The sequence below is a fragment of the Ovis aries genome, chromosome 2 (genome assembly GCF_016772045.2).
Source record: "Ovis aries strain OAR_USU_Benz2616 breed Rambouillet chromosome 2, ARS-UI_Ramb_v3.0, whole genome shotgun sequence".
In the NCBI taxonomy this organism is placed as follows: domain Eukaryota; kingdom Metazoa; phylum Chordata; class Mammalia; order Artiodactyla; family Bovidae; genus Ovis; species Ovis aries.
Window position 1 is genome coordinate 147,309,199 of NC_056055.1, and position 27,062 is coordinate 147,336,260.

At 38.6% G+C, this 27,062-nt stretch overlaps 1 protein-coding gene across 2 annotated transcripts in view; it reads left to right on the plus strand.

Annotated features, from left to right (window-relative positions):
* Positions 1 to 27,062, plus strand: part of KCNH7 (potassium voltage-gated channel subfamily H member 7) — a 539,652-nt gene that overhangs the window by 404,928 nt on the left and 107,662 nt on the right. For both annotated transcript variants that reach the window (XM_060411139.1, XM_060411140.1), the window contains exon 5: positions 3,571 to 3,785. In XM_060411139.1, coding sequence (XP_060267122.1) covers positions 3,571 to 3,785 — 215 coding nt within the window. The remainder of the gene's footprint in view (positions 1 to 3,570; positions 3,786 to 27,062) is intronic.

A 27,062-nucleotide genomic window follows, 5' to 3' on the forward strand; every position in this document is an offset into this window, starting at 1 on the left:
CAAAACATTTGTAGAACACAGACATTAAAACAAACTAGTGGCTACCAGTAGGGAGAAGGAAGGATGGGGGCTGACATGGGGGGATGAAACTAAGAGATACAAACTACTCTGTATGAAATAAATGAGCAAGAATATATTGTACAGCAAAGGGGGATAGAGTGATTATTGTATGGAATATCATTTATAAAAATATTGTATCACTATGTTGTATACCTGAAGCTAATCTAATATTGTGAATCAACAATACTACCATAAAGAAAAGACATTATGGAGGCATTGTGGCAAATCTCTAGGGAGTTATTAAGTCATCCCAAGGGTTTATTTTTTTTACCTAAAAACTAATATGTAATTATTTTGTTATATCATACATCATTTTACATATATAGGAGATCAATAATATAAAATATTTTAGAAGAAATTTAATCAGTAATTTTAAGTGTGATTCCTATAATTATCTATAAATTTAATAATATTGGATTCCAACAGTGTTTAAAAAAAATACTCAGATTTCTTTATTTACATGTCTGCATGTCACAGCTACACACACAGACTGTAACCTGAAGTCTGAAATTTTGTATTGGTGACTTAAATAACATAAGTAGGGTAGCTCCCAGTGATTACGTTTTCTGAAATGGTGAACAACTTTTGGTAAAGTTCTGAATAAAAGAAAGAAAAACTGTAAAAATATTCATTCTATATGGCAGTTGCAGCTCTGAAAGGTTCATTGTATTAATATGTTAAAATATGTAAAACAAGTTCAAGGCTTAAATCATTATAAATAGGCTTTTCACCTATATGAATGCCCATTGAGGCATCTGGGTCAATTTTTCAAGGTAAGAGAATAGACACCTCCCATCTCTGTAACAAAAACACCCTCACAGATGCCTTAATGGTGAAGTACTGTCACAGTTGATAATATCTGCTTATCTGTGCAGCAGATTCACTGGAGTTCATTTGAAGTGGCCTCAAACACAAGCAAAGTACCACAGTACCTTTCTGTGTTAACAACATTACAGATGATTCATATTTCTAGGCCATCTGCTACAAAATTCCAACATATAGAAGGATAACAGAGAAAGAGGATTGAAAGGTGGGGTTAAGGTTTTGAAATACAGTTTAACTATATGCTTGAACTCAATGTTCTACAATCTCATGTGTGCCGTAAAGTTACCTGAAAGTGAAAGTGAAGTCGCTCAGTTGTATCCGACTCTGCAACCCGGTGGACTGTAGCCCACCAGGCTACTCCATCCATGAGATTCTCCAGGCAAGAATACTGGAGTGGGTTGCCATTTCCTTCTCCACAAAGTTACCTAAACAGTGAAAATATGACATCAGAGTTGGGGAAAAGGCAATATCTAAGAAATCTGAAGTCCTAGAATATTTTTCAAAATTTAAATATTAAGCTATAGGTCTGGAATGTAGCCATAGAATGATGCAAAAAAAGGAAACACTATCCAGCATAAGTTACAGTAACAAATTAGTGATGTGCATAGAAGGGTTTTACAAACAGTGAGGTTTCCCAGAGACCTATCTGAAGGAAAGATTAATCTAACTTTGGGCTCTTATATCTCTTCTTGTCATAGAAACAGAAAAGAGAATGAGAATCTATATTCAAATGAGAAATGCTTGGAAGTATATGCCCAGAGAGCACAGTGACATTTTTAACTTGGATAGACTTGGTCATCATCAGGGGTAAAACTCATGGAATGAATAGACATGCACCTCAGAGAATACATACTTTCTTTCCTATGTAAATAAAAAAAATCTCTTAAAATCATTTCAGTATTCTATAATAACCAAATATAAACTTTTATAAATGAATGCAGTGTGATTTTTTTCTCTAAGATGAATATGAACTAAATGATGGGTATTTTTTTTCTTGGATCATTTTTGACCTGAGTTGATTAATTGTTGTGGTCCAAAATACACAATCTATAAATTTAATTTTCAAGGCTTTATACCTCACTTGGTGCATAAAGCACATTTTGATCTCCAAAATGTACTAGTTTCATACTAAATAGAGGAAACAACAGCATAAGGCAAAATGTGTTAACAAGTTCATTTATGCAGTTTGTACATTTCAAGCACTCTCAAGGCAGAAAGTTAATGTCTGTATAGCATTCTTCCTAATGCTAGTCTTCAAGAGCTACATAGTTTTATAAGTAATATCATCAATTGTATAAGAAACTTTTTGGAGGTTTTTTTTTTTTTTTTTTTGGCTCTCCGTAACCAACAGACAATAGTAGTAGTGTGTTTGTAGCTCAGTCATGTCCAATTCTGCAATCCCATAGACTGTAGCCCACCAGGTTCCTCTGCCCATGGAGTTTTCCAGGCAAGAATACTGGAGTGGGTTGCCATTCCCTTCTCCAGATCTTCCCAACCCAGGAATCAAACCCAGGTCTCCTGTATTGCAGGCAGATTCATTACTGTCTGAGCCACTAACAGACGATAGGTTCACCTCAAAGGAAGATGTAGCTGGTGAGTGTACTTATCCTCAATGAAGGGGTCCAGGATCTTGACACTGTGTCAAACTTTCTTTGTAAGAAAGGAATGTGAGAAGTGACCAGAGTTGGTCAAAGAGTCCAAACGTCCAAGAATAAGTTCTGGGTATCTAATACACAGCATGTTCTTTTTTTTTTTAAAGTAACTAAGTACTACCAACCCCAAACCCACTCACTGACGATCATTTCAGTTGTAAGTTATGTTTGCCAAAGCACTCTTCTGCTGTGTCTTTTTCCCTCAAAAAGTGGCCAACATTAATTCTAAATAAAAGGGGAAAAGTGGAAAGAACGGAAAGATTTAAAAATCCCACATAGGATCCAAATTATTGAACACATCATGCTTATGCTCAGTTGCTAAGTCATGTCCAACTCTTTGTGACCCCATGGACTGGGGCCCACCAGGTTCTTCTGTCCATGGAGTTTTCCAGGCAAGAATACTGGAGTGGGTTGCCATTTTCTTCTCTTGTGACCCCTTGTGCACACAGATGACATTTGTCCTTCTCAATATTACCTGAAATTCCTCTGTCTGGACTTAACACTTCTAGAATCACTGTGAAGTATCTTAAACAGGTTTAGAAGCATATGAAGAATGCAACTGGCTTATCACTTGTTATGGCAGAGTGGGGAGTAATACAAACAAAAGCAGATTAGACACTATTCAGATATTTCATGGCCAACATGATTTTCACCTTCCTTGATTAACTCATAAATTATAAAAGTCCTTCCTTGAATAATTGTTAAGTTATAAAAAAGTTCTTGAGAAACTTTGAATATAGAGTTTAGACAATAATAGGGAGTAGCGTTCTTTCTTCTATTCCAGCCTCTAATGAAAGAAGCCAATTAATAAAGCTGCCATCTGCTCCCTGAGTGCACACCTAGGGCATGATCTTATCCTTGGGTATTCACATGCAGCTCCATATGGTGGATGGTGAGCAGGTATCAACCAGCTGCATTTAGTCCCATCTGAATCAGGGTCGCAATGGTCATGAATTACCAACAGGTCATTCGAGACCATCTCTTTCTTAATTTTTCCTGATATTGCTTTTACAAATACTTTCCAATTTTTTAGGGCCTTTTAATCATATCAAGTCAAGCCTCCTGGGATCCACGTCGGATTCAAACCTCAACAAATACAGCACCATTAACAAGATTCCACAGCTCACTCTGAATTTTTCAGATGTCAAAGCTGAAAAAAAGAATGCATCCCCTCCTTCTTCAGATAAAACCATTATTGCGCCCAAAGTTAAAGATCGAACACACAATGTGACAGAGAAAGTTACCCAGGTAGGACATTATTTTGCTATCAATTTTCACTGTTTTTAAGGTTATTTTCTGAGGTAAGCCATTTATTTGCACTCAAATTTATCTTCAGATGTTGGGTGACCCTCTAATGTAACAAATAAATAAAACTGTAGACTCTAATTTTGTCTATTACAGGACTAAGCAAAAATGGGCTGGCCTGGTTTATTTGTTCCCTATGTTGCAGAGGTGATTAAGCAGCTATTCATCACAGTTAGGCATTTATTGTTTTGCTACGAATCCTTGCATTAGTAAAGCATGGTATTTTAATATAATGGATATGTCTATTGAAAGTTTAGGTGACTAATTGGGATTTACTCTTAACTGTGGCCCTCTGTTTTGCACTTATGCTACTAAGTAGAGTGAGGTGTAAGTCACTGGACTTGGGGGAAGAGCTGTCTGAGTTGAAGAAAAGTCAGAGTAAAACAATATGTTTCTCAGGAACAGTATTTTGTTTTTAGATAAATATTGCACATCTAATTAGGGTAAAAAAAGCACTGTCTAGCAAGATTCCTGTGGTAAAGAATAGAGAAAAATGATTTGTACTTATTATATCAAAATACCAACCTAAGCAGTACCCAGCTTTTGCTTACAATGCACTTACATTGTTGGGAATTCATGACTCTAAAATTTGTGTCAAGTAAACAATTTTTTAAATAAACAATTTAACCTAGTATATTTGCTTAGCAAGTCATTTCATAAATTGTCACAATACAAAGATAAACTTGACCCTAATATCTATCTCAATCATTGAAGATCATATGTTAACAAAGGTTTTGTAATTGTAATTACTAAAACAACACTATAGTAGTTTGTACATACCGTCTTACGTGTGACCTGAAACAGCCATGTAAAGGCCATGAGTTGGTTGTAAATAGGCCTGAGAGTCTCTGATTATTTGAGATAAGAGCTTATACATGCCATACTCAGATACATATTTTGATATTTATATAGTAATGAGGCTGTCTACACTTGACATTTTGTTTTTCTTAACTTATTCATAGTAAATGGGACTTAACAGTGGTAAATGAATGTATGTGTGTGTGCTTAGTTGCTCAATCATGTCCGACTCTTAGCAACCCCATGGACTGTAGCCTGCCAGGCTCCTCTGTCCATGGGATTATCTAGGCAAGAGTACCAGAGTGGGTAGCCATTTCCTTCTCCAGGGTATCTTCCCGACCCAGGGATCAAACCCAGTTCTCCTACATTGCAGGTAGATTCTTTACCATCTGAGCCACCAGGGAAGGCCAGTATGTGAATAGCCTACTGTTATTCATGTTGTATTGGCACCATATTGATAGCTTTGAATTTTACTTGCAGTTGTTTTTACCTTAAAAATTATCTTATTTGTAGACTATAGTCATTATATGGATATATAGGAAGTAAGAGGTTTTAGAGACTGCACAGCAGTCAGGTTGCAGTTCTTACCATTGGTCTTGCCAGTAGCATCAATGAGTGAGGTAGTCATGATAGCAGACCAGGCATGGTGGGGGCTACAGCACATCAGAGCAGATGGCTGCCACTCAGCTCCGGCCAACTGTGGTCATGAAGGAAGGATTAACCCATGTTTTCAAATCTTTCAATTCTAAAAAGAATCTGGAAATCCAGATTTGAAAATAAACTCTTTATTACTAAAAGTTGGCAAGCTAGTTCAAAATGCTTCTGCAGACCAAACAAAACACACCTTAAGGCCTGTGGGCAGACAAGCTTGATCTTTGCAAAGTGTTCATGAGCTTGGTTCACTGCAGGACCCACCCTGTCCTGCCATGTTCAGCAGGTCCACTGTGCCAGGCAGAGGTGATACACCCACGACTCAGAGGTGGCACCCATACTGGGCGTTTTCTGAGCGTGGTGAGAGAGGCAACATATACAAATGGCCCCAATGAAGTCATGGTGATAAAGAACGCAGGAGCAGAGTGGGGGAAAATCATTATACTTTAATGTGGGAACTTTCAGAGAAGAAAAACAGATGAGATGAGATACTTAAGATGAGTCTAGAAGATTACTTATCAAACTGGGTGGTAAATGATGTTTAAAAGCATAACAGAGTCCCATGCACTTGTGCTTTAATTCTGACTGAGTCATTTATTGTGTGACATTGAGGAAAGTTTTAGTTATGACACAACTTATTTCTCAGTGTTGATATGAGAATTAAGTAGAATGATATGTGAAAAGTGTTCATCAAGGTGCTGTGTACATGACAAGCAACATCAGCCATTATTTTGTTTATCAGTGTTCCTGTATGACTTCCCCCTGCCCTCATCACCATCATTGTAGGATAATCCACACCTTGCCAGGACCTAGTCAAACACCTGGCAGAGTAGAGCTTATGAAATGTTGAAGGAAGGAAGGAAGGAAGGCAAGAGAAGCTGTCAAGCAAATGAGGCAAGAGATGAGACCCCCAGGTGGAGAAAAAACAAGAACAAAGTTGCAGAGGTAGAAAAGTCTGAGTGTCTTCTCAGAAAGAGTAGGTTGGGCCAGGAAGATATGTGGCTGAGCAGGGGCTTATTACAGGTCAGGAGCTGCTGGAACTTTCCCCTCTAGCTGGTTCTTCATTACCTTTCTCACAAAAATTGCATCTGAGATTGAGTAAAATGCAATAGCTGCCATCAAAACGTTGGCATTCTTTTAAGGTCTCATGTTTCTCTTTAAAATTCCCAAGACTCTTATATTTAAATCTGCAACATTATAGTATTTGTTTTACCATTAAAAAAAAAAAAAAGTTTTAAACTACTTACCACTGAAGGACTAAGGCTCACAAGGCCCCATAGTTTTCCAACAGCTTCTCATACTTCTCACCCAAATCATCATGGCGTGCCCATCCCCACAGTTTCCAAAATATCCCAGTTGGAGAAGCAAGCAAAAATCCTTTTAAGATGCTGGGTGGTTCGAATTGGATATTGTTTTATAAAGGATCACTTTATTTTTACCAATGTAAATACAGTGATCGGAAGGACATTCTGGAGGCAGAACACTTAGGTAGCTGTGAATCTAGCCAGAAGTGATGAGAAACCGGACAACAGTCGAGACTGGACACTGCTCCTGCCAAGTCGCTTCAGTCGTGTCCGACTCTGTGTGACCCCAGAGATGGCAGCCCACTGGGCTCCCCCGTCCCGGGGATTCTCCAGGCAAGAACACCGGAGTGGGTTGCCATTGCCTTCTCCAAAGCATCAAAGTGAGAAGTGAAAGTGAAGTCGCTCAGTCGTGTCCGACTCTTCGAGACCTCATGGACTGCAGTCTACCAGGCTCCTTCGTCCATGGGATTTTCCAGGCAAGAGTACTGGAGTGGGATGCCGTTGCCTTCCCCGACTGGAAACTAGTACCTCCTTTTGCTCTCAGCAGCAAACCTTCCTGTTGTGCACATGTCAGACCAAACAAATGTGTGTGCACGCTCAGCCGCTTCCAATTCTTTGCAACCCTGTTGACTATAGCCCACCAGGCTCCTCTGTCCTTGGGATTTTCGAGGCAAGAATACTAACAAGGTGGAGATCAAATATTGAGATATTCCTCTTATAAAACTAGCCTCTGAGGAAAAAACAACACACACACACACTTGAAGCAGAGACACCCTATAATTGTTTCCTCACTGAGTGTTTATGAACTTTCCTGATCATAGTTATCACTGGGATACCCATATTCACAAATGTAGTATCACTTGTCCCCACGTATCTAGAAATGACTTGATAGCAACTCAAAGACTTTGCTATTCTCTTTGTTATGACTGTGTAGAAGTCCTCTTTGTCAACGTGCCTGCCTATGTGACAAGTCTCTCAGCCATGTCTGATTCTTTGCGACACTTTGGATTATAGAATGTCAAGATATTCTCAACCTATTTGCTGTAGGCAGCCAGAAGTGTTTCCTTTATCTAACGTTCTTATTTGTTTTATTATTTATTAAATTTTTATGGCAACCCTTTTTTCAAAAGATTTCAGAGTTTTGTTCATCAGTCATTCAGTAGTGAGTTCTAAACACTCCCCTGAGCATAAACAATAGGGTAGATATTTTAAAAAGGCATAAGTGAAAGGAACAGTTCATCTCTGCTCGTGTTATACTCTCTCACCATTTGGATCTTATCTCTATCGTACATTGGCTGATTACTAGTTAGCCAATTACTTGCCTCTCCAGATAGAGTGAGCTCATTGAGAGGGACCATACTGCTATTCATTCGTTCATACATCTATGTATTTTTTATTCACTCAGCAAACATTTATTGAGAGCTAGTGTTAACATGTGGAGAAAGAAATGGCAATTCACTCAGTATTCTTGCCTAGAGAATCCCATGGACAGAGGAGCCGGGTGGGCTGCTGTCTGTGGGGTCGCACAGAGTCGGACACGACTGAAGCGACTTAGCATGCATGCATGCATTGGAGAAGGAAATGGCAACCCACTCCAATGTTCTTGCCAGAGAATCCCAGGGACAGGAGCCTGGTGAGCTGCCATCTATGGGTCGCAGAGTCGGACACGACTGAAGTGATTTAGCAGCAGCAGCAGCAGTATTAACATGTACAGTATTGATGGTGGTGGTTTAGTCACTAAGTCATGTTCAACACTTGCAGCCCCAAAAACTATAGCCCGCCAGGCTCCTCTGTATATGGATTATCCAGGCAAGAATACTGGAATGAGTTGCCATTTCCTTCTCCAGGGGATCTTCTCGACCCAGGATCAAATCTGTGTCTCCTGCTTGGCAGGCAGCCCCCTGCATTTCAGGCAAATTATTTACCACTGAATCACATGGGAAGCCTCCAAGTTGGCTAATTCCTACCAAATTCCAATGGAAGGATGAAGAGAAAACAATTGGATTAGAAGAAAAGTTGGGTGGATAAAAAGCAAAGGTTCGCTTTCACTACGTGGTTCTCAGTTCAGTTCAGTCGCTCAGTCATGTCTGACTCTGAGACCCCATGAACTGCAGCACACCAGCCCACCCTGTCCATCACCAACTCCCAGAGTTTACCCAAACTCATGTCATTGAGTTGATGATGCCATCCAACAGTCTCATCCTCTGTCGTCCCCTTCTCCTCCTGCCCTTAATCTTTCCTAGCATCACGGTCTTTTCAAATGGGTCAGCTCTTCGCATCAGGTGGCCAAAGTATTAGAGTTTCAGCTTCAATAGCAGTCTTTCCAATAAACACTTAGGTCTCTTTTAGGACTGATCTCCTATAGGATGGACTGGTTGGATCTGCTTGCAGTCCAAGGGACTCTCAAAATTCTTCTCCAACACCACAGTTCAAAAGCATCAATTCTTCGGCGCTCAGCCTTCTTCACAGTCCAACTCTCACATCCATACATGACCACTGGAAAAACCATAGCCTTGACTAGATGGACCATTGTTGACAAAGTAATGCCTCTGCTTTTTAATATGCTGTCTAGGTTGGTCATAATTTTCCTTCCAAGGAGTAAGCGTCTTTTAATTTCATGGCTGAGGTCACCATCTGCAGTGATTTTGGAGCCCAAAAAAATAAAGTCTGACACTGTTTCCACTGTTCCCCATCTATTTCACATGAAGTGATGGGACCGGATGCCATGATCTTGGTTTTCTGAATGTTGAGCTTTAAGCCAACTTTTTCACTCTCCTCTTTCACTTTCATCAAGAGGCTCTTTAGTTCCTCTTCACTTTCTGCCATAAGGGTGGTGTCATCTGCATATCTGAGGTGACTGATATTTCTCCTGGCAATCTTGATTCCTGCTTGTGCTTCCTCCAGCACAGCGTTTCTCATGATGTACTCTGCATAGAAGTTAAATAAGCAGGGTGACAATATACAGCCTTGACGTACTCCTTTTCCTATTTGGAACCAGTAGTTCCATGTCCATTTCTAACTGTTGCTTCCTGACCTGCATATAGGTTTCTCAAGAGGCAAGTCAGGTGGTCTGGTATTCCCATCTCTTTCAGAATTTTCCAGTTTGTTGTGATCCACACAGTCAAAGGCTTTGGCATAGTCAATAAAGCAGAAATCGATGTTTTCTGGAACTCTCTTGCTTTTTCCATGATCCAGCGAATGTTGGCAATTTGATCTCTGGTTCCTCTGCCTTTTCTAAAACCAGCTTGAACATCTGGAAGTTAACAGTTCACATATTGCTGAAGCCTGGCTTGGAGAATTTTGAGCATTACTTTAAGCATCTGAGATGAGTGCAATTGTGCAGAAGTTTGAGCATTCTTTGGCATTACCTTTCTTTGAGATTGGAAAGAAAACTGACCTTTTCCAGTCCTGTGGCCACTGCTGAGTTTTCCAATATGCTGACATCGAGTGCAACACTTTCATAGCATCATCTTTCAGGATTTGAAATAGCTCAACTGGAATTCCATCACCTCCACTAGCTTTGTTCATAGTGGTGCTTCCCAAGGCCCACTTGACTTCACATTCCAGGATGTCTGGCTCTAGGTGAGTGATCACACCGTGATTATCTTGGTCGTGAAGATCTTTTTTGTACAGTTCTTCTGTGTATTCTTGCCACCCGTTCTTAATATCTTCTGCTTCTATTAGGTCCATACCATTTCTGTCCTTGATCGAGCCCATCTTTGCATGAAATGTTCCCTTGGTATCTCTTATTTTCTTGAAGAGATCTCTAGTCTTTCCCATTCTACTGTTTCCCTCTATTTCTTTGCACTGATCACTGATGAAGGCTTTCTTATCTCTCCTTTCTATTCTTTGGAACTCTGCATTCAGATGCTTATATCTTTCCTTTTCTCCTTTGTTTTTCACTTCTCTTCTTTTCACAGCTCTTTGTAAGGCCTCCCCAGATAGCCGTTTTGCTTTTTTGCATTTCTTTTTCTTGGGGATGGTCTTGATCCCTGTCTCCTGTACAATGTCATGAACATCCGTCCATAGTTCATCAGGCACTCTGTCTATTAGAACTAGTCCCTTAAATCTATTTCTCACTTCCACTGTGGTTCTTAGTAAAAGATCAAATTCTTGACTATTTCTGCCCCCTTTACCATAAAAGCAAACTGAACTTTTGTTACCTTGTATGATTCTCTTATTACTGAGGCTAGTTATAGTTCAAATGTTAGGCTAATTTTTTTTTAATTTTTATTTTTACTTTATTTTCCTTTGCAATACTGTATTGGTTTTGCCATACATTGACATGAATCCACCACGGGTGTACATGCGATCCCAAACATGAACCCCCCTCCCACCTCCCTCCCCACAACATCCCTCTGGGTCATCCCTGTGCACCAGCCTATATAAAATGTACTATTTCGTTTTCAGATTTAGCTGTTACAAAATTTTGTAATGTCAGGTTTAAGAAGATGGCACTGTGGATTCTATAACTTTATTGACTAGTCTCATATTATCTATCAGTCAATGCTATAACAATGCAAGTTATAGAAGCCTGATTGAAACCATTTTAAGCAAAAAATGAAAGGAGGAGGGTCAGCTTACAGGGTCACATAACCAAAAAGTGCAGGGGCAGATGCTTTGGGCCATGACTACATTCATTTTTTGAATAACTGATGAATTCTCTCTTCTCTGCCTTGCTTTCCTCATTAATAACTTCACTCTCCATCTGATGGAAGCATGTCTTTAGACTCTCCTGTCTTATATAATGCTCACAGTTCGTGATCTGATACGAAGGGCTTTCTCTCCACCAGTGTCCACATCAGTTTCTGAGAAAGTGAACTCTGATTGGCCAGCTTGAGTCTTGTGCTCATCCTTGTGGTGGAAGAAGTGTAGCTCCTTGACTGAGGACCACACCAGAAAAATACAGTGGGAAATGAAGGGCTCCATGGAAGGAAAACAAAACAACAGTGGCCCATTACATTGTTGAAGATAAGAATTCAGACTAACAGTGTCTCATACACACAAACACACACATATACTTGATAAATAAATATGTTGGATAAGCTCTAGAGACACAGAAGTATAAAACTTAGTGTGTGTGTGTGTGTGTGTGTGTGTGTGTGTGTTAAGTCGCTTCAGTTGTGTCCAGCTTTTTGCAACCCAATGGACCGTGGCCCACCAGGCTCCTCTATCCATGGGATTCTCCAGACAAGAATACTCGAGTGGGTTGCCATGCCCTCCTCCAGGGGATCTTCCTGACCCAGGGATCGAACCTGCATCTCTTATATCTCCTGTATTGGTAGTAGAGTTCTTTCCCACAAGTGTCACCTGGGAAGCCCATAAAACCTAGTACCAGTAGTCAAGTACTACCTGGAGAAAAATGAGACAAGAATATATAATAATAGTATTTGCAAGTGCTAGTATGATAAATGCTACAGGACCATATTATGAAACTAAAGGTAGTTTGAGTTTCCTTTATATATAGTACTGGCCAAATTATGAGCAAGTTATTCTGTAACTTATTGCTTTATTACTTAAAAAGAATATCTGGTGAGCTTAACAGAAACCCATATTGTGATCATCAGAAAGAAAAAACATATAATGAGGAGGAGAATACTAGTCCACAAGTATAGTTTCCCTAGAGCTTTATTAAGGAGAATACTCAAAATAATTAGTTTTCAGAATAATCACACAGAAACTTAGATCACAAGAAAGAAATTTCTGAATGTTTAGAAGGTCATGTAATTTTGAAATATACATTCAACTTTAAACCTAAAATAAATTCTCATTATTTGGGATTTATTTAAGTATATTATTGGCATGAAAATAGAATTAAGATAGATTTAATAATAGGTGACATTGATTGAGCATTTACTGTGTCAGACTGTATGCCAAGTGGTTTAACAGATTATCGATTTTAATCCACATGAAAGTCCTATGAGTTGATACTATTGTAATCATCTCTATTTCATAGAAGAGGAATCAAGCTTAGAGAGAAGGAAGCACCTTGCCTAGGTCACATAGTAAATGACAAAAGTAGCTTTCAGACTGAGATCATCTGACTCCAAAATGAAGTTCTTAATCTCTAAAGTATATCCTCTTTAATTCTGTTTTGTTTTCCTAACTGTCCCCTAAATCTACTGTAAAAAATGCCTGTAACATTTGGTATGGAAAAATATCATGATCTAAGAGTTTGCTACTAATTAGAGGAGTGAGTCTATAGAAATAAGAGAATGTGGTATATTTTCTCTAAAATTCCTCAAACTCTTCAAAAAGCCAAATAAAGTGATCCTTAATGATTCATTATCTCTTGTTTAAGTTCATATCCCATTTTTTAAGCTAATTTTTTGTTAGGATAAAGGTTTTGTTTTTTGTTGGTGGCATGCCACTTAGTGGCAGGAAAAGCAAAATTACACTAATAAAACTAACAAAAAGAGCTCAAAGTATATAGCATTTCACTTTCCACTGAACCTTTTCCTTTGTAAATATGCTCATTATCTCTTCATGTCATTCAGTGCCCCCAGTTTATACTTACTTTTGACAGAACTCCAAAACAGTATTTGTAACTCAGTACTTATTTATCAGTGGAGATTGATTTATAATGGAGAGACAGCATTGATTTCATATTATTAGCTAATGTTTAAAAAGATAAATGTGTGTAATTTGTGTATATCAATTATACCTCCATAAATCTAAAAAATTATATATCATCTCAAGCTTAATAGTACAAAATTTGTTAATGCTTTCTGTAGTTTTGCTCAAATTAGATAAACTTAGCCCTAAACTTTCCTCTATGACAGTAATAAAAATGTCCTCCAAACGCAACTAAAAGTTATCAATACTTTTCAATAATAATGTCATTTTAATTCTGACAGCAGTTCACATTCTGACACCATCTGGGTGCTCTACAATTCAACTCAGTTCTGGCACTGTCTACCCAGAGATCATGTCAGATGCCATAGATTAAGGGCTCACTTTCTCAAGACTGCCCCCCACTTCAGATGCCAATTATAATTCTAAGTGTTACCTGTGTTTCTCACCAAGTGGATGTAAATTGGATTACAGCCCCTCCTTTACTTACATTAACTTGCTAGAGACACAAAATTTAGGAAACCTTTTTATTCACTTGATTACCAATTATTACAGAATATGTTACAAATCAACAACCAGGTGAAGAGATACATAGGGTGAGACCCTGAATGAAGGCTCTACTGTCCCCGCAATGTTTGGGCTCAGCCTGATGGCATAAGGTAGACTTCCGTTTCACCAGCTTGGAAGCTCTCTGCACCCTCTCCTTTTAGGGTTCTTTTTAAAGCTTCATTGCATAGGCATGAATGATTATTTCATTGGCTATTGTATATGGATTCAACTTCCAGCCCTTTCCTCCCTGGAGGTGAGGAGCACAGGAAGGGGCCTGAAAGTTCCAACCCTTTGATCAAGTGATTGCTTCCTCTGTTGACCCCCACTTTGTTCTTAGGTGACTTAGAGTCTTTTCAAAATCATTTCATTGATGTAAGAAATTCCAAAGGTTTAAGAGTTCTGGTCCAGGATTGGGGCCTGTGACTAAATGTATATCTTATAAATCAGTTATCACAGTCATGAATTAAAAATAACACTTAATTGAAAAGTCGATTTTTCAACAGTATTTTTATAAATCCTCATTGATGCTGTAGTCTTGAAATTACAAAAAACAGCATGCATAATACTTCTACAGTATGATTTAAATGTTTTCGTAAACCTCATTTTTTGCCTAAACTCATGGAGCATGCAAACCTCAATAAAAACCATACCAATCATCTTGAGCTACCATGAAAAGAAAGTGAAAGTGAAATTGCTTAGCCATGTCCGACTCTTTGCGACCCCAGGGACTGTAACCCATCAGGCTCCTCTGACCATGGGATTTTGCAGGAAAGAATACCGGAGTGGTTTGCCATTTCCTTCTCCATAAATAGTTAACAATCACAAAAGAGCAAGTAAAATTTGAAATGTAATGCAGGAGTCCCAAAGTGCCTCTGGACACTTCCAGTTTAGTATGACATTAGTTTTGCATCTATTGTCTTATCGCTGTTTATAGAATGCCATCAGACTTGGTTCAGCAAAACAGAAATCACCATCTAGTATTTTCCCCATATTCTGGATTTGGCCTGTGTCTAAACTGAAATGGAAAACAATATACGTAAATATTGTAAGTAGGAGTAAAGCACACTCATCAGGATAATTATTGATTCAATATTCGTGAGTGCTTACTAAATATAAGTCAAAGTGTATGTACAATGGTGCTACAGAAATGTATACGTCAATGTCTTTGCCTTCAGGGGCCTTTGATTGAATACAAAGCCTGGATCTCTGAGATCTTCAATTATATTTCCTAGTTCTCCCTGGGCAAATAAATATATTATATAACCTAGTCAATGATGAGAAGACATAATGTAGCCAGGCATTTAGGTAGCAACGGACTCGTGCAAACATGTTGTATGTTATATACATATTAAATATTAAGATGATGTTCATTACTTTGAAAAAAGTGTATAATTTTAAAAAGTAACATTAATTTTCTCTTTTTTTGGCTCTGCTGGGTCTTCATTGCTGTGTGTGGGCTTTCTCTAGCTGCAGAGAGCAGGGGCTACTCTCTAGCTCTAGTGCACAAGCTTCTCATTGCGGTGCCTCCTCTTGTTGAAAAACATGGGTCGTAGGGTGCGCAGGCTTCAGTCGTCGCAGCACACGGGCTCAGTAGTTGCAACTTGCAGGCCTGGTAGCTCCAAGGCAGGTAGAATCTTCCAGGATCAATGGATGGAACCCATGTTTCCTTCATTGGCAAGCATGTTTCTGCCCACACCACCACCAGGGAAGTCCTAATTTTCTATTTTTACTAATTTCTATATGCACATCAAAATCGATCACTTGCTGACATATTCAAAATTAAAATAAAATTTCATTTCAGTTTTAGACATCTAAATTACCTCAAAGGTTATACTTCTCTATATTCTAAATGATGAAGGAATCACATCACTGATCGGCACTTCACCCTACCATGTAAAGGAAGCATTTATGTATAATTGCTTTTTAAAAGCACCTGTTTGGTTTTCTACATTCATTAGACATTTTTTAATGGAAGGACGAAAAATACCCACTTAAAAAGTTTTGTTAGCCAAAGAAATCAGATTGAAAATAGATGATTGAAATAAAGAAGTAAAATACCAATGGCCAGAAGAGACAGGTAAAAATAATTTAGCTTAGCATACAGAGCAATAGCCTGGTTCCTATGGCAACCAAGACAGAGACTGCAGTTATCTGTTGCCGAGATGGTTCCCTTTTTATCCCCCCCATTAGTATAAGCCTTGGGTTAAAGTCAAACTCTGGGACAGAAAGGAAGCACTGAACTGGGAGTTTCTATGTACTTTTGCCTGATGGCCTAGAGTTTGGGACAAATATACTTCCAGGTGAGTTGCCAAATGAGAGTGGGCAGAAGCAGTAAATTTTTCATGTTTCATAGGATAAGAATTAACTAAAGGATTTTTATCAGGTATGGAAATTCAGAACAGGCATGGAATTGTCACAGACCCAAGCAACCCAATGTCTTGTACTATTAATGGTTGTGGACTGTTCCTTGACTAACCATGGCATCTAATTTGAAGAAAATCCCAAATAAGAAAGTAAGATAAAAAAATAAAAATAATAATAAAAGATCCCATTGGTTATGTTGCTGGTAAATCGTGGTAAAAATAATATATTTTCCCCTTTAGTTCTACTTCTCTGTATTATGCTAATCACATTTACAATGGAAAATATGTAGTTAGATAATAAAGCCTCTAAAACTCAATTGCTCCAAAAGAGTTCTTTAAAAAGCAGTTAATCTTCATAGAATTGTAAAATTTAAAGGAAACTTAAATATCACCTTCCCTAGGTTTTTGGTTTATTTTTTGAAACTTCTTGATCAATGGAATCATCTGGTTCTCTCTCCCTCTCTCCCTGTCCTGCCACCCTCTGAAATTCAGTTTCAATGGAGCCTAAGGACTGTGAATTTTTAACAATTCCCATTCCACATTATTAAGATCAGGAAAATTTGGGAAACAGGGATATGGCCAAATGTTTTTATTCTGCCTGTAAAGTTAGAGCTGAAAAGAGAACCCAGTAGAGACCTAGTTTTTTTATTTCCTCATTATTGTTGTGCATTATTACTCTTTCCATATATTTCTCAATGAGGTAACTGGCTCAGTTATATATCTTTGTGATGTTTAAACTACAATATACTAGTCTTTTAAGCCGGAGAAGGCAATGACACCCCACTCCAGTACTCTCGCCAGGAAAATCCCATGGATGGAGGAGCCTGGTGACCTGCAGTCCATGGGGTTGCTAAGAGTCGGACACGATTGAGCGACTTCACTTTCACTTTTCCTTTCATGCATTGGAGAAGGAAATGGCAACCCACTCCAGTGTTCTTGCCTGGAGAATCCCAGGACGGGGGAGCCTGGTGGGCTGCCGTCTATGGGGTCGCACAGAGTCGGACACGACTGAAGTGACTTAGTAGTAGTAGTAGTCTTTTAAGTAAAACATACTAATTCATATTTACACAATTCATGTTGGAGAAGTAGGCTTACTTCCATGGGGGAGCTACTGAGTCCAGGAAATGGTACTGCCATATTGATTTCTCAGGTAAACCCTCTAAGAAACAATGTCCATTTAAGAGAATTTGCCTAAGGCAAACTAGGAAAATTAACACAATAAAAGTTCTGTGAAGTCCTAAATTAAAGAACTCTGAAAAAATTACCCAACATTTTTTGAACATTTTTGATAACAGAATCCATTCTAATTGTCTTTTTCTTTATATAACATCTATCAATATCCTGAACTCATATATGAGGGAAGATTTTTTAGGAAATACTAGCCTAGACAAAATGTTTTCTTTGCAGGTAACTGTGAGGGCTATATTCAACACAAGCATGTATAATATTAGAAATTTTAAAACTTTCAAAAGAAAGAAGGTTAGGATTAGCATGAGGTAATGGTGATGTGAAGTAGACAGTATATAATAGGAAGTACATTTTTCATCCTTGCTTTAATGAAGTCGACTCAGGCTTTTTCTTAACCATGTACCAAATACACAGCTCAGTTTAAAATAACTGGAAAAAAGCACCATACATAGTTCCTTCTCTGTTTTAAACACCATGTTTAATCTCTTTTTCTGTTTTAAATGTATTGGTTATAAGTACACCTGTATTTTGAAGCCTACTCAATGTAAAAATGGAAAAATACGGGATGCAAAGTCACACATAAAAAGTGTCTAAATCTTTATTCTGAGATTAACATAGCTAAAGCTGGCCATAGAGCTGAGAATGGAGAACCCTCTTTTTCTGCTCCTTGGCCGTGTCCTAAGGTCAGTGGCACTAAAGATGGTACCATAATGGTGGGACCGGAGACAAGGTGAGAGAACCAGAATGGGAGAACCTGCAGTGTGAGAACCAGAGGACGTAACCATGCTATTTTCCACATTTCCTTGGCTCCTCAGTTTCCTGTGGGTGTCTCAGTTCTCCATTTCAGATGTTGCAGAAAATACTAAAAACAAGTCTGCAGCCAGATTTAGTTTCTGGTGCCTGTTGATCCTTCTTTCATTTGAAGTGAAGAGTCAAACTGAGAAATCCCAATACCATCATGAGGAACATAGGCTTAGTTTTCAGGTCGTGGGAACAGCACTAGGTGAGATTGAGCAATGCAAGTCAAAAGGGGAAAAGAATGTAGGAGTGAGAAATAATCTAGTTTTATGGTTAACTGGCAGCTCTCAGTTGAGCTGTACAATCCTGTTTCCGGTGATAAGCTGTCATTTGTAAACTATGCCCATAGCTATATCCATTATTCATGGGTTGGTACTGGGAAAGACTGATTTCAGGCACCTACATTTTCCGACCTGCAGGCACCTCAATTACCTCCAAAATTGACTACTCTATTACCTCTCATGCCCTCTCCTTTTTTTTCCTACCATTGTCAGATCCTACCAGCCTACTCCTTGTTTCCTGTGAAGAAAGACTTCTTTCTTTTTCCTAGGTCTTCTTTCTTAGAAATGAATGAATAGACTCTGATGAACACATCACTTTAAGTCTAGTAAACGGACAATTGCAAGCATGGAATTTCAGTATAAAGCTAACTTTAAAAAAAATATTTTCCAAAGAATAACTATTCCTTTCCACTCTACGCAATCTATTACTTAAAAGTGAGTAAAAGCTAAGGCATGAATAAACCTGCTGGATATTTAAACAGAGAGTCTTCATTACCATATTTTTGCATTTTAGAATTGTTTAATATTATTTATATAATAAATTAGAATAACCGTGTGGCTTGCTCTTCTATTAGCCATTTAAGATTTTGAATATATTTCTTACACACATTATCCCAAGTTTGTCTTCCTTTCGCATCCAAAGTACTCCTTTAGAATCACTGAGGAAGAGACGTAAACAATCATTGTGCAGGAAGGTTGAAAGACTCTCACTTTGAAGGCAGTTTTGTTCCATCCTGAATCATCAAACTCCCTTTTTTTAAGGTCCAGGAAAACAACAGAGACACAGATGCCATTGTCCCTATATCATTTCCATGCAGTGTTTTTGTCTGGCATATTAAACTGCCAAGGAAAGAATTCTCCCACATTAGATCACTTAGGTCCATCCTGACAGTGGTCTCTCTGGTTTCTTTGCCACGTTTTTGACTTAGCAATAAGGAAAAAACAGAATGTAATTGAAATATCCTAATGCTATTTTTAAGGAAACTTCCTTTACATAATATAAAACTTGCCTTAATGCGATTGTTTCAGTAATTTTGAAACTAGTGCTCTTTAGAGTGCTAAGTGCCAATAAGCAGGATGGGGCATTGGGACTTCCATACCACCCCCCAATTCAGTCAAACCAGCTTCATTCTCAGTAGCTTTTTATGTATTAGCCTTCTTTTAAGGGTATGTGTGTGGATCTTAAAGAACTAGAAAGGGCCAGGCACTCTAAACAAACTTCGGTCTAGCTCTGCTATTTGGAGAAGGCAGTGGCAACCCACTCCAGTGTTCTTGTGTGGAAAATCCCATGGGCGGAAGAGCCTGATAGGCTGCAGTCGATGGAGTCGCTAAGAGTCAGACATGACTGAGCAACTTCGCTTTCACTTTTCAATGTCCTGCATTGGAGAAGGAAATGGCAACCCACACCGGTGTTCTTGCCTGGAGAATCCCAGGGACAGGGGAGCCTGGTGGGCTGCCGTCCATGGGGTCACACAGAGTCGGACACAACTGAAGCGACTTAGCAGCTCTGCTATTTATTTTTTGCTTTCCTTTACCAAAACTGCTTAGAGTTTTTCATTGATTCTGGTCATCAAGTTCCCATTTCTATAGAAAACTTTCAGGTAAGTGAATTATTCAGAGCCTCACAAGTTGTTAACTACACACCCAAGACTAGAACCTTTATTTCTGCTTGGATTCCAGGGTTTTTCTCACTTGACACTCCCACTCAGGAGCAGGACCATTTTAATTCCTGCATCTTCTCCTTTCCATTAAAACTGTCAGAGTCCCAGAATTCCATCAGTCTGCTGATACAACTCCTTCAAACCTCAACCCTCTTCTCCACAAGATGAATGTCTCAAGAAGTATAAACAGAGATACTACCAAAAGAAATCAGAGTTTTCATAACTAGTTAAAACCAAGCAATCAGACAGCAGGCTACTCTTACGAACATGAGCAGTCTATTATTTGCCTCCAGAACCAGTCCATCCTCAAGGAGACCAGTCCTGGGTGTTCATTGGAAGGACTGATGCTGAGGCTGAAACTCCAATACTTTGGCCACCTCATGTGAAGAGTTGACTCATTGGAAAAGACCCTGATGCTGGGAGGGATTGGGGGCAGGAGGAGAAGGGGACGACAGAAGATGAGATGGCTGGATGGCATCTCTGACTTGATGGATATGAGTTTGGGTGAACTCTGGGAGTTGCTGATGGATAGGGAGGCCTGACATGCTGCAACTCATGGGGTCACAAAGAGTTGGACATGACTGAGCAACTGAACTGAACTGAACTGATAACATAAAATTAACTTTGTGGAGAAGCAAACAACTTTTTTTTCAACACAGTCACTAAAATTTAGACTGTTATTACTCATTTGTTCCAAGAATATTCTCAGAAAAAAAGAATCTAACACTACTTTTATGCCAGCAGGTTCAAATGTAAACTTGATATTAAATGTCAAGGAGAAACACAATATACAAGAATATAAAAAAGCAACAGAAAAAGCAGTGAGTTTCTATTTCTTAAGATATTATTTTTATCATTGAAAAAAGAATTACTAATTATTGTCAAGAACAGTAATTCATGTTGCAGAATCTCTCTTTATTTGTATCAGTTCAGTTAAGTCACTCGGTTGTGTCCTACTCTTTGGGACCCCATGGACTGCAGCACACCATGCTTCCCTCTCCATCACCAACTTCTAGAGCTTTCTCAGACTCATGTCCATCAAGTTGGTGATGCCCTCCAACCATCTCATCCTCTGTCATCCCCTTCTCCTCATGCCTTCAGTCTTTCCCAGCATATAAGTTAAATTAACAGGGTAACAATATACAGCCTTGACGTACTCCTTTCCCAATTTGGAACCAGTCTTTTGTTCCATGTCTGGTTCTAACTGTTGCTTCTTGACCTGCATAAGATTATTCAAGAGGCAGGTCAGGTGGTCTGCTGTTCCCATCTCTTGAAGAATTTTCCGCAGTTCGTTGTGATCCACACAGTCAATGGCTTTGGCATAGTCAATAAAACAAAAGTAGATGTTTTTCTGCAATTCTCTTGCCTTTTCTATGATCCAGTGGACATTGGCAATTTGATCTCTGGTTCCTCTGCCTTTTCTAAATCCAGCTTAAAAATCTGGAAATTCTCAGTTCACATACATTGAAGCCTAGCTTGTAGAAATTTGAGCATTACTTTGCTAGCGTGTGTGATGAGTGCAAATGTGTGGTAGTTTGAATATTCTTTGGCATTGCCTTTCTTTGGGATTGGGATAAAAACTGAACTTTCCAGTCCTGTGGCCACTGTTGAGTTTTCCAAATTTGCTGGCTTACTGAGTGCAGCACTTTCACAGCATCATCTTTTAGGGTTTGAAATAACTCAGTGGGAATTCCATCACTTCCACTAGCTTTATTCATAGTGATGCTTCCTAAGGCTCACTTGACTTTGCATTCCAGGATGTCTGGCTCTAGATAAGTGATCACACCATCATCATTATCTGCTTCATGAAGATATTTCTTGTATAGCTTTTCTGTGTATTCTTGCCACCTCTTCTTAATATCTTCTGCTTCTGTTAGGTCCATGCCATTTGTGTCCTTTATTGTGTCCATCTTCATATGAAATTTTCCTTGGTATCTCTAATTTTCTTGAAAAGATCTCTAATCTTTCCCATTCTATTGTTTTCCTCTATTTCTTTGCATTGATCACTTTCATTGTATGTAAAATTACAATTCATATCAAAAGACTACATAGCATTTGTTGTCCACCTGAAACTTTCACAACATTATTAATCAGCTATGCACTAATACAAAATAAAAAGGTCAATAAAAATGAAAAAGAAGACCAAATAACAAAATACAGAAATTCATGCCTTGTACATGGAATAAATAACCTGAAACTTGATGTAGCCAGCATGGCCCCTTGTCTACAGTATTTGAAGAGGTTACAGTGTAACATTTTGAAATTATTGGTTTTAATATAAGATTTTTATTAAAATATGTTTGACATGATAAACACACATATCTTTGCTTCTCATCCATATGGAATATAAATTAACTATTTTAAAATTTATGAAATTCACAAATGAAATTTGAGAACATTTTAAGATCAGAAATATGCTTCATTGTTTGTTCTGCCTTCTATTTTTATTTCCATAGCTTATGGAGAGTTAATTCCTTATTATCCTTTCCTCATCATCAACTCTTGAGAATAAACTCAGAGCACAATCACTAGTGCATAACAGTTTTAGGAATTTTAAGTTACAACATGTAAAAATTAACCTGATAATAGTTGAAATATGTTGCAATAATTATGTTCAGTTGGCACTTGATATTCAGTTTGTATTCCAGAAAGCATTGAGAATAGACTTTGATATTTTCAGGGAAATATTTAGTTTAGTGTGGGTACCCAGTAGAGGAAAAGAAAGTTTCCTGATTATCTGTAAGGCCTAGGAGGACCTGCTTCTGTAACATTTTCAATTTCCCAAGGTTCTGTAACTGTAGAAAGCAGCAGACATCAATTATAGCATTCTCTTCTCTTGCTTTGGCTTAATGCTTAACCTGAGTGACCTGCTGCACACCTTGATTCTGGTTCAACCTGTAGCTTAATGTATCTATTTAAAAGTACTGGAACTGTCTGAAACAGTTATTTCCAACACTGTCTTAGAAAACTTTATTTTAATGGTTAATTGCTTTTTTGTACTAGAACCCACATGAAGTAACTTTAACATATATCCTTTGGAACCAACTCTTCTGATCTTTCTGGAAAGCAAAGACACACACACACAGAAGAAGACATTTGAATATTTCCTCTCCTCAAAGCCCTGTTAACCCGATGTGTACTTTCCCCCCTTCCCTGCCTCTTGTAGACTCACTGCTCACAGACGCATACTAGGCAACTATCCCCTTTCAGGTCCACTTGCTCCTGTTATGACAAGGCCTGGAGGTTTGTTCCAGGTGATTCCTAGACTTGCAGGATTATCATCCTTTTCTTTATATATCAAATCCTACCCATTCCTGAAATTTGTATTATCTCCAGGTAAATTTTTCAAGCTTCACAGCTTTCATTGAGCTCTCCCATCATTTGTCTTCTTGTTTTTTGGCCACACCAAATAGTCTGTGGGATCTTAGTTCCCTGACCAGGGATCGAACCCGTGTCCCCTGTAGTGAAAGTTCAGAGTCTTAACCACCAGGCCACCACACCAGGGAAGTACCAATCTCTCCCATCTTTAAACTCTAAGAATACTTGGTTTATTTCCACACAACTAAATAATTTATTTCCACAATGCTTTGTATCTCTTAGTGGATGGATAACTGATAGATGGGCTTCCCAGGTGGATCAGTGCTAAAAAAAAATAAAGAGTCTGTCTGCCAACGCAGGAGATGTAGGAGATGTGAGTTCAATCCCTGGATCAGGAAGATACCCTAGGGGAGGATATGGCAATCCACTCCAGTATTCTTGCCTAGAAAATCCCATGGACAGAAGCATCTGGCAGGCTACAACCTATGGGGTTGGAAAGAGTTGATAGATAACTTGTGTGTATGTGTAAGGGCATGAGTTTCTTTCATCTCCCTATACCTTGAGAAATAGAACATATCACATCTTTTAAAAATATGCCCCCAAAGAACCTAGAATTTCGATCAACTGGTAATTAGGCTAAATAAAATGTCATTTTACATGGTACATTCTTGGCACTCACAAGAGAAAATTCTAACTTATGATGTTTTTATGGTAAGAAGGAATAAGGACCTCATTTGGCCATTCATTTAATATTTCTGAGTTTCTTATAAGTGCTAAGCAGGTCAAATAAGACACTTGAAAATTAACTGTATTTCTCCTTTCATATGTTTTTTTATTTTTCACGAATAAGGGAAAAGGCAAGAAACAATGGGGAGATACTATGCCAGAAAACAAACCTTGAGTTGGAAAGTCTGGACTGAGCTGAGAGACTGGGCCTCTGATAGCATTATTCTGAGTGAAGATAAGAGAATGTCACCTGGATTCAAGTTCTAGCCCTTGTTACTCAATACTGCCAGTGTTCTTGGCTACATTATTTGATCCTTCTTTGTCTTGGATCCCTAACTAGCCTCTGAGTCAGAATAATATTTTCCTTCATGTAGGCACTCTTTAGGTCCAAGGCATTCTCCAGATACACGTGGAATGTCTGCTCTGACATTCCATGGTGTTAGGAAGTCTGGCTACAGTGGTGACATATCTTTGCCATCAGATCAACTGGGCAAAGATAGGACGATTAGCAGGATCCTTAATGAACTGTGATAAAGACTCTACTGTGGAGAAAGGAGTTAACAGTGAGCAGAGAAGGGATATCATGTCTAGTCTGGAGGAGACAGAGGAGGGAATGCCCACACTGCAACACAAAAGAAGGTATAGGATGGGAACCAGCTCGAGACACGGGCAGCAAGGTCACAAGGTGTACACAGAGAACAGTGCAGAGACTTTTAAACCTAGTACTTCTGGCTCTCTAAGGTAGATCCTTCTACCTGGCCTGTATTCCACCCCCTTACACTCCTTCCCTCTCATGGATAACTCTCTGATAGACTAACCACATGTTCTAAACGTATGTATAAATAAATATATTATTAACAGAGTCTGTTTAAAAATAAATTCCCTCAGTTCATCTCATTGTGTTTAAAAAAAAATAAAACACGTTTCTGGATGTCACTAATTTGGCTAGAGTATTTCATATAAAAAGGTGCATGAGGGAATTCCCTTATGGTCCAGTGGTTAGAACTCAGCACTTTCACTGGGGTGCGGGTGGGGTAAATTCAATCCCTGGTCAGGGAACTATGATCCCACAAGCTGTGCTGGACCACCAAATAAATAAATAAAAGGTGCCTGGAAAATGGAATTTTATTCTCACTGGGATATATTTGCCCCTTAAAACCAAAACTCATTAACTCAAATGAATATTTAATTGATGGAAACATGGGGGATGGAGGTAAAGGGATGAGTGGTGAAAGAAAAGATATTTTTAAAAAGCAAGCCTTCTGGTTCTATCTGTATCCTCCCCAACCTCCTACCACTCCACCACCCAATCCCCTTTGGCATAATTATTCCCCTTTCTGTACTCTCAGAAGGAGTTAGGGGTTCAGTAACACAGGCTTCTCCTGAAGAATGGGCATTAGTGATTCAAAATAAATTATTAATGTGGTGGACTTCCTGCGTTCACTATAGACTGGACCATTTGCAATATAGTGACTCATCAGGAAAACTAAGAAAAGTACATACACCACAGGTGGCTGTTTAAAATAATAGCATTTCAATAAACCTAGATTTTAAAAAAAATTTTATATTAATGAATCAGAATTCCATTTTTTGTAGCTTAATCTAAAACCTGCCTTCAACTAGAGATTTTCTTTCCTAAAGTCTTGAAATAGCTTCATTAAACCCTTGAGAAATCATGGTCTCCTTGGCAAAATCATTCTTCACAGAATATCAAGTTTCATTTGCAATACCTTCAAATAAAATCTAAAATGACATTGTCATGAAGTAGAAATTAAAATGAATTCTGTCCCTCTATCTTGAGGATCAGCCTGCACTTATTTCCATTCTAAAAATGACAAAAAGTCAGGAATTAATAGAACTTTAAAAAGGCATTAGTAGGGATTATATCAAGATCTCTCCAAAAGCATCCCAAGGTAGTTAAAATATTTAATGCAGCTCTGAAGTTCTGATTTCAGTCTATACTCTATACAAGCCAGAACAATTTTCACAAGATGCACATGCATCACACGTGCACGCACAAACACATGATTCCTAACAATATATTCTGAGTTTAATTCCACTGCCTCCGTTCTTGGGAGACATCAGTTGTCGTGTACATGACGCAAGACATTACGTACCTGCTATGCATGAGCAGTCCCCCGCAGTGACTTCCTCGGATAAGTCTAGGTAGGGAGATTGTAACACATGACATAATTAGAAAATACATTACAGAGTTGTCTATAATTAAAGAGTAACATGTATGGGCCAGACTATATTTGAAATTAGCATTCAGATAAAGGTTTTATCTGCATGATCAGGAGAAACTTCATGGAAAATAGAGAACTTGTTCTGGACCGTGAATGATGAGCAGTGTTTGGAATAGTGGAGAGGGTGCTATGGACGTGAGGATGAGGCTGGGCCAAGGCCAAGCAGTGGAACTGAGAAGGGAGCATCCAGAACAAAGCTCTTTTCTCATAATAATTGTCATTATGACCTCCTACTTTTTATTTTCTGTGCCAAATTATCTTAGGTCCTTCAGAGTCTCCTCAGAGGAATGTCCCTGGAGTGCTTATTTGTCCTATGACTGTACATACAAATTTTACTTAATCTATAAAAATTGACGAAGGATCAAATTATGTATTATTACTTGATTTATGCTTAAATTTTGAAAGCTAATTGCTCATTCAAACTGAATTTTGAGTTGTGCTTTGGGTACAAATTATTTGTTCTTATTAGTAATAAATATGCCTCCTTGGAATCCACAAGACTATATGAAGTGCATAGAGTGTTAGTCACTCAGTCGTGTCCATCTCTTTGTGATTCCATGGACAGTAGCCCACCAGCTCCTCTGTCATGGGACTTTCCAGGCAAGAATACTGGAGTGGGTTGCCATGCCCTCCTCCAGGGGATCTTCCCAACCCAGGGATCGAACCCAGCTCTCCCACATTGCAGGTGGACTCTTTCCCAACTAACTGAGCCACCAGGGAAGCCCATATAAAGTGCATAAAGCCTTCCATTTCGTGAAAAATTC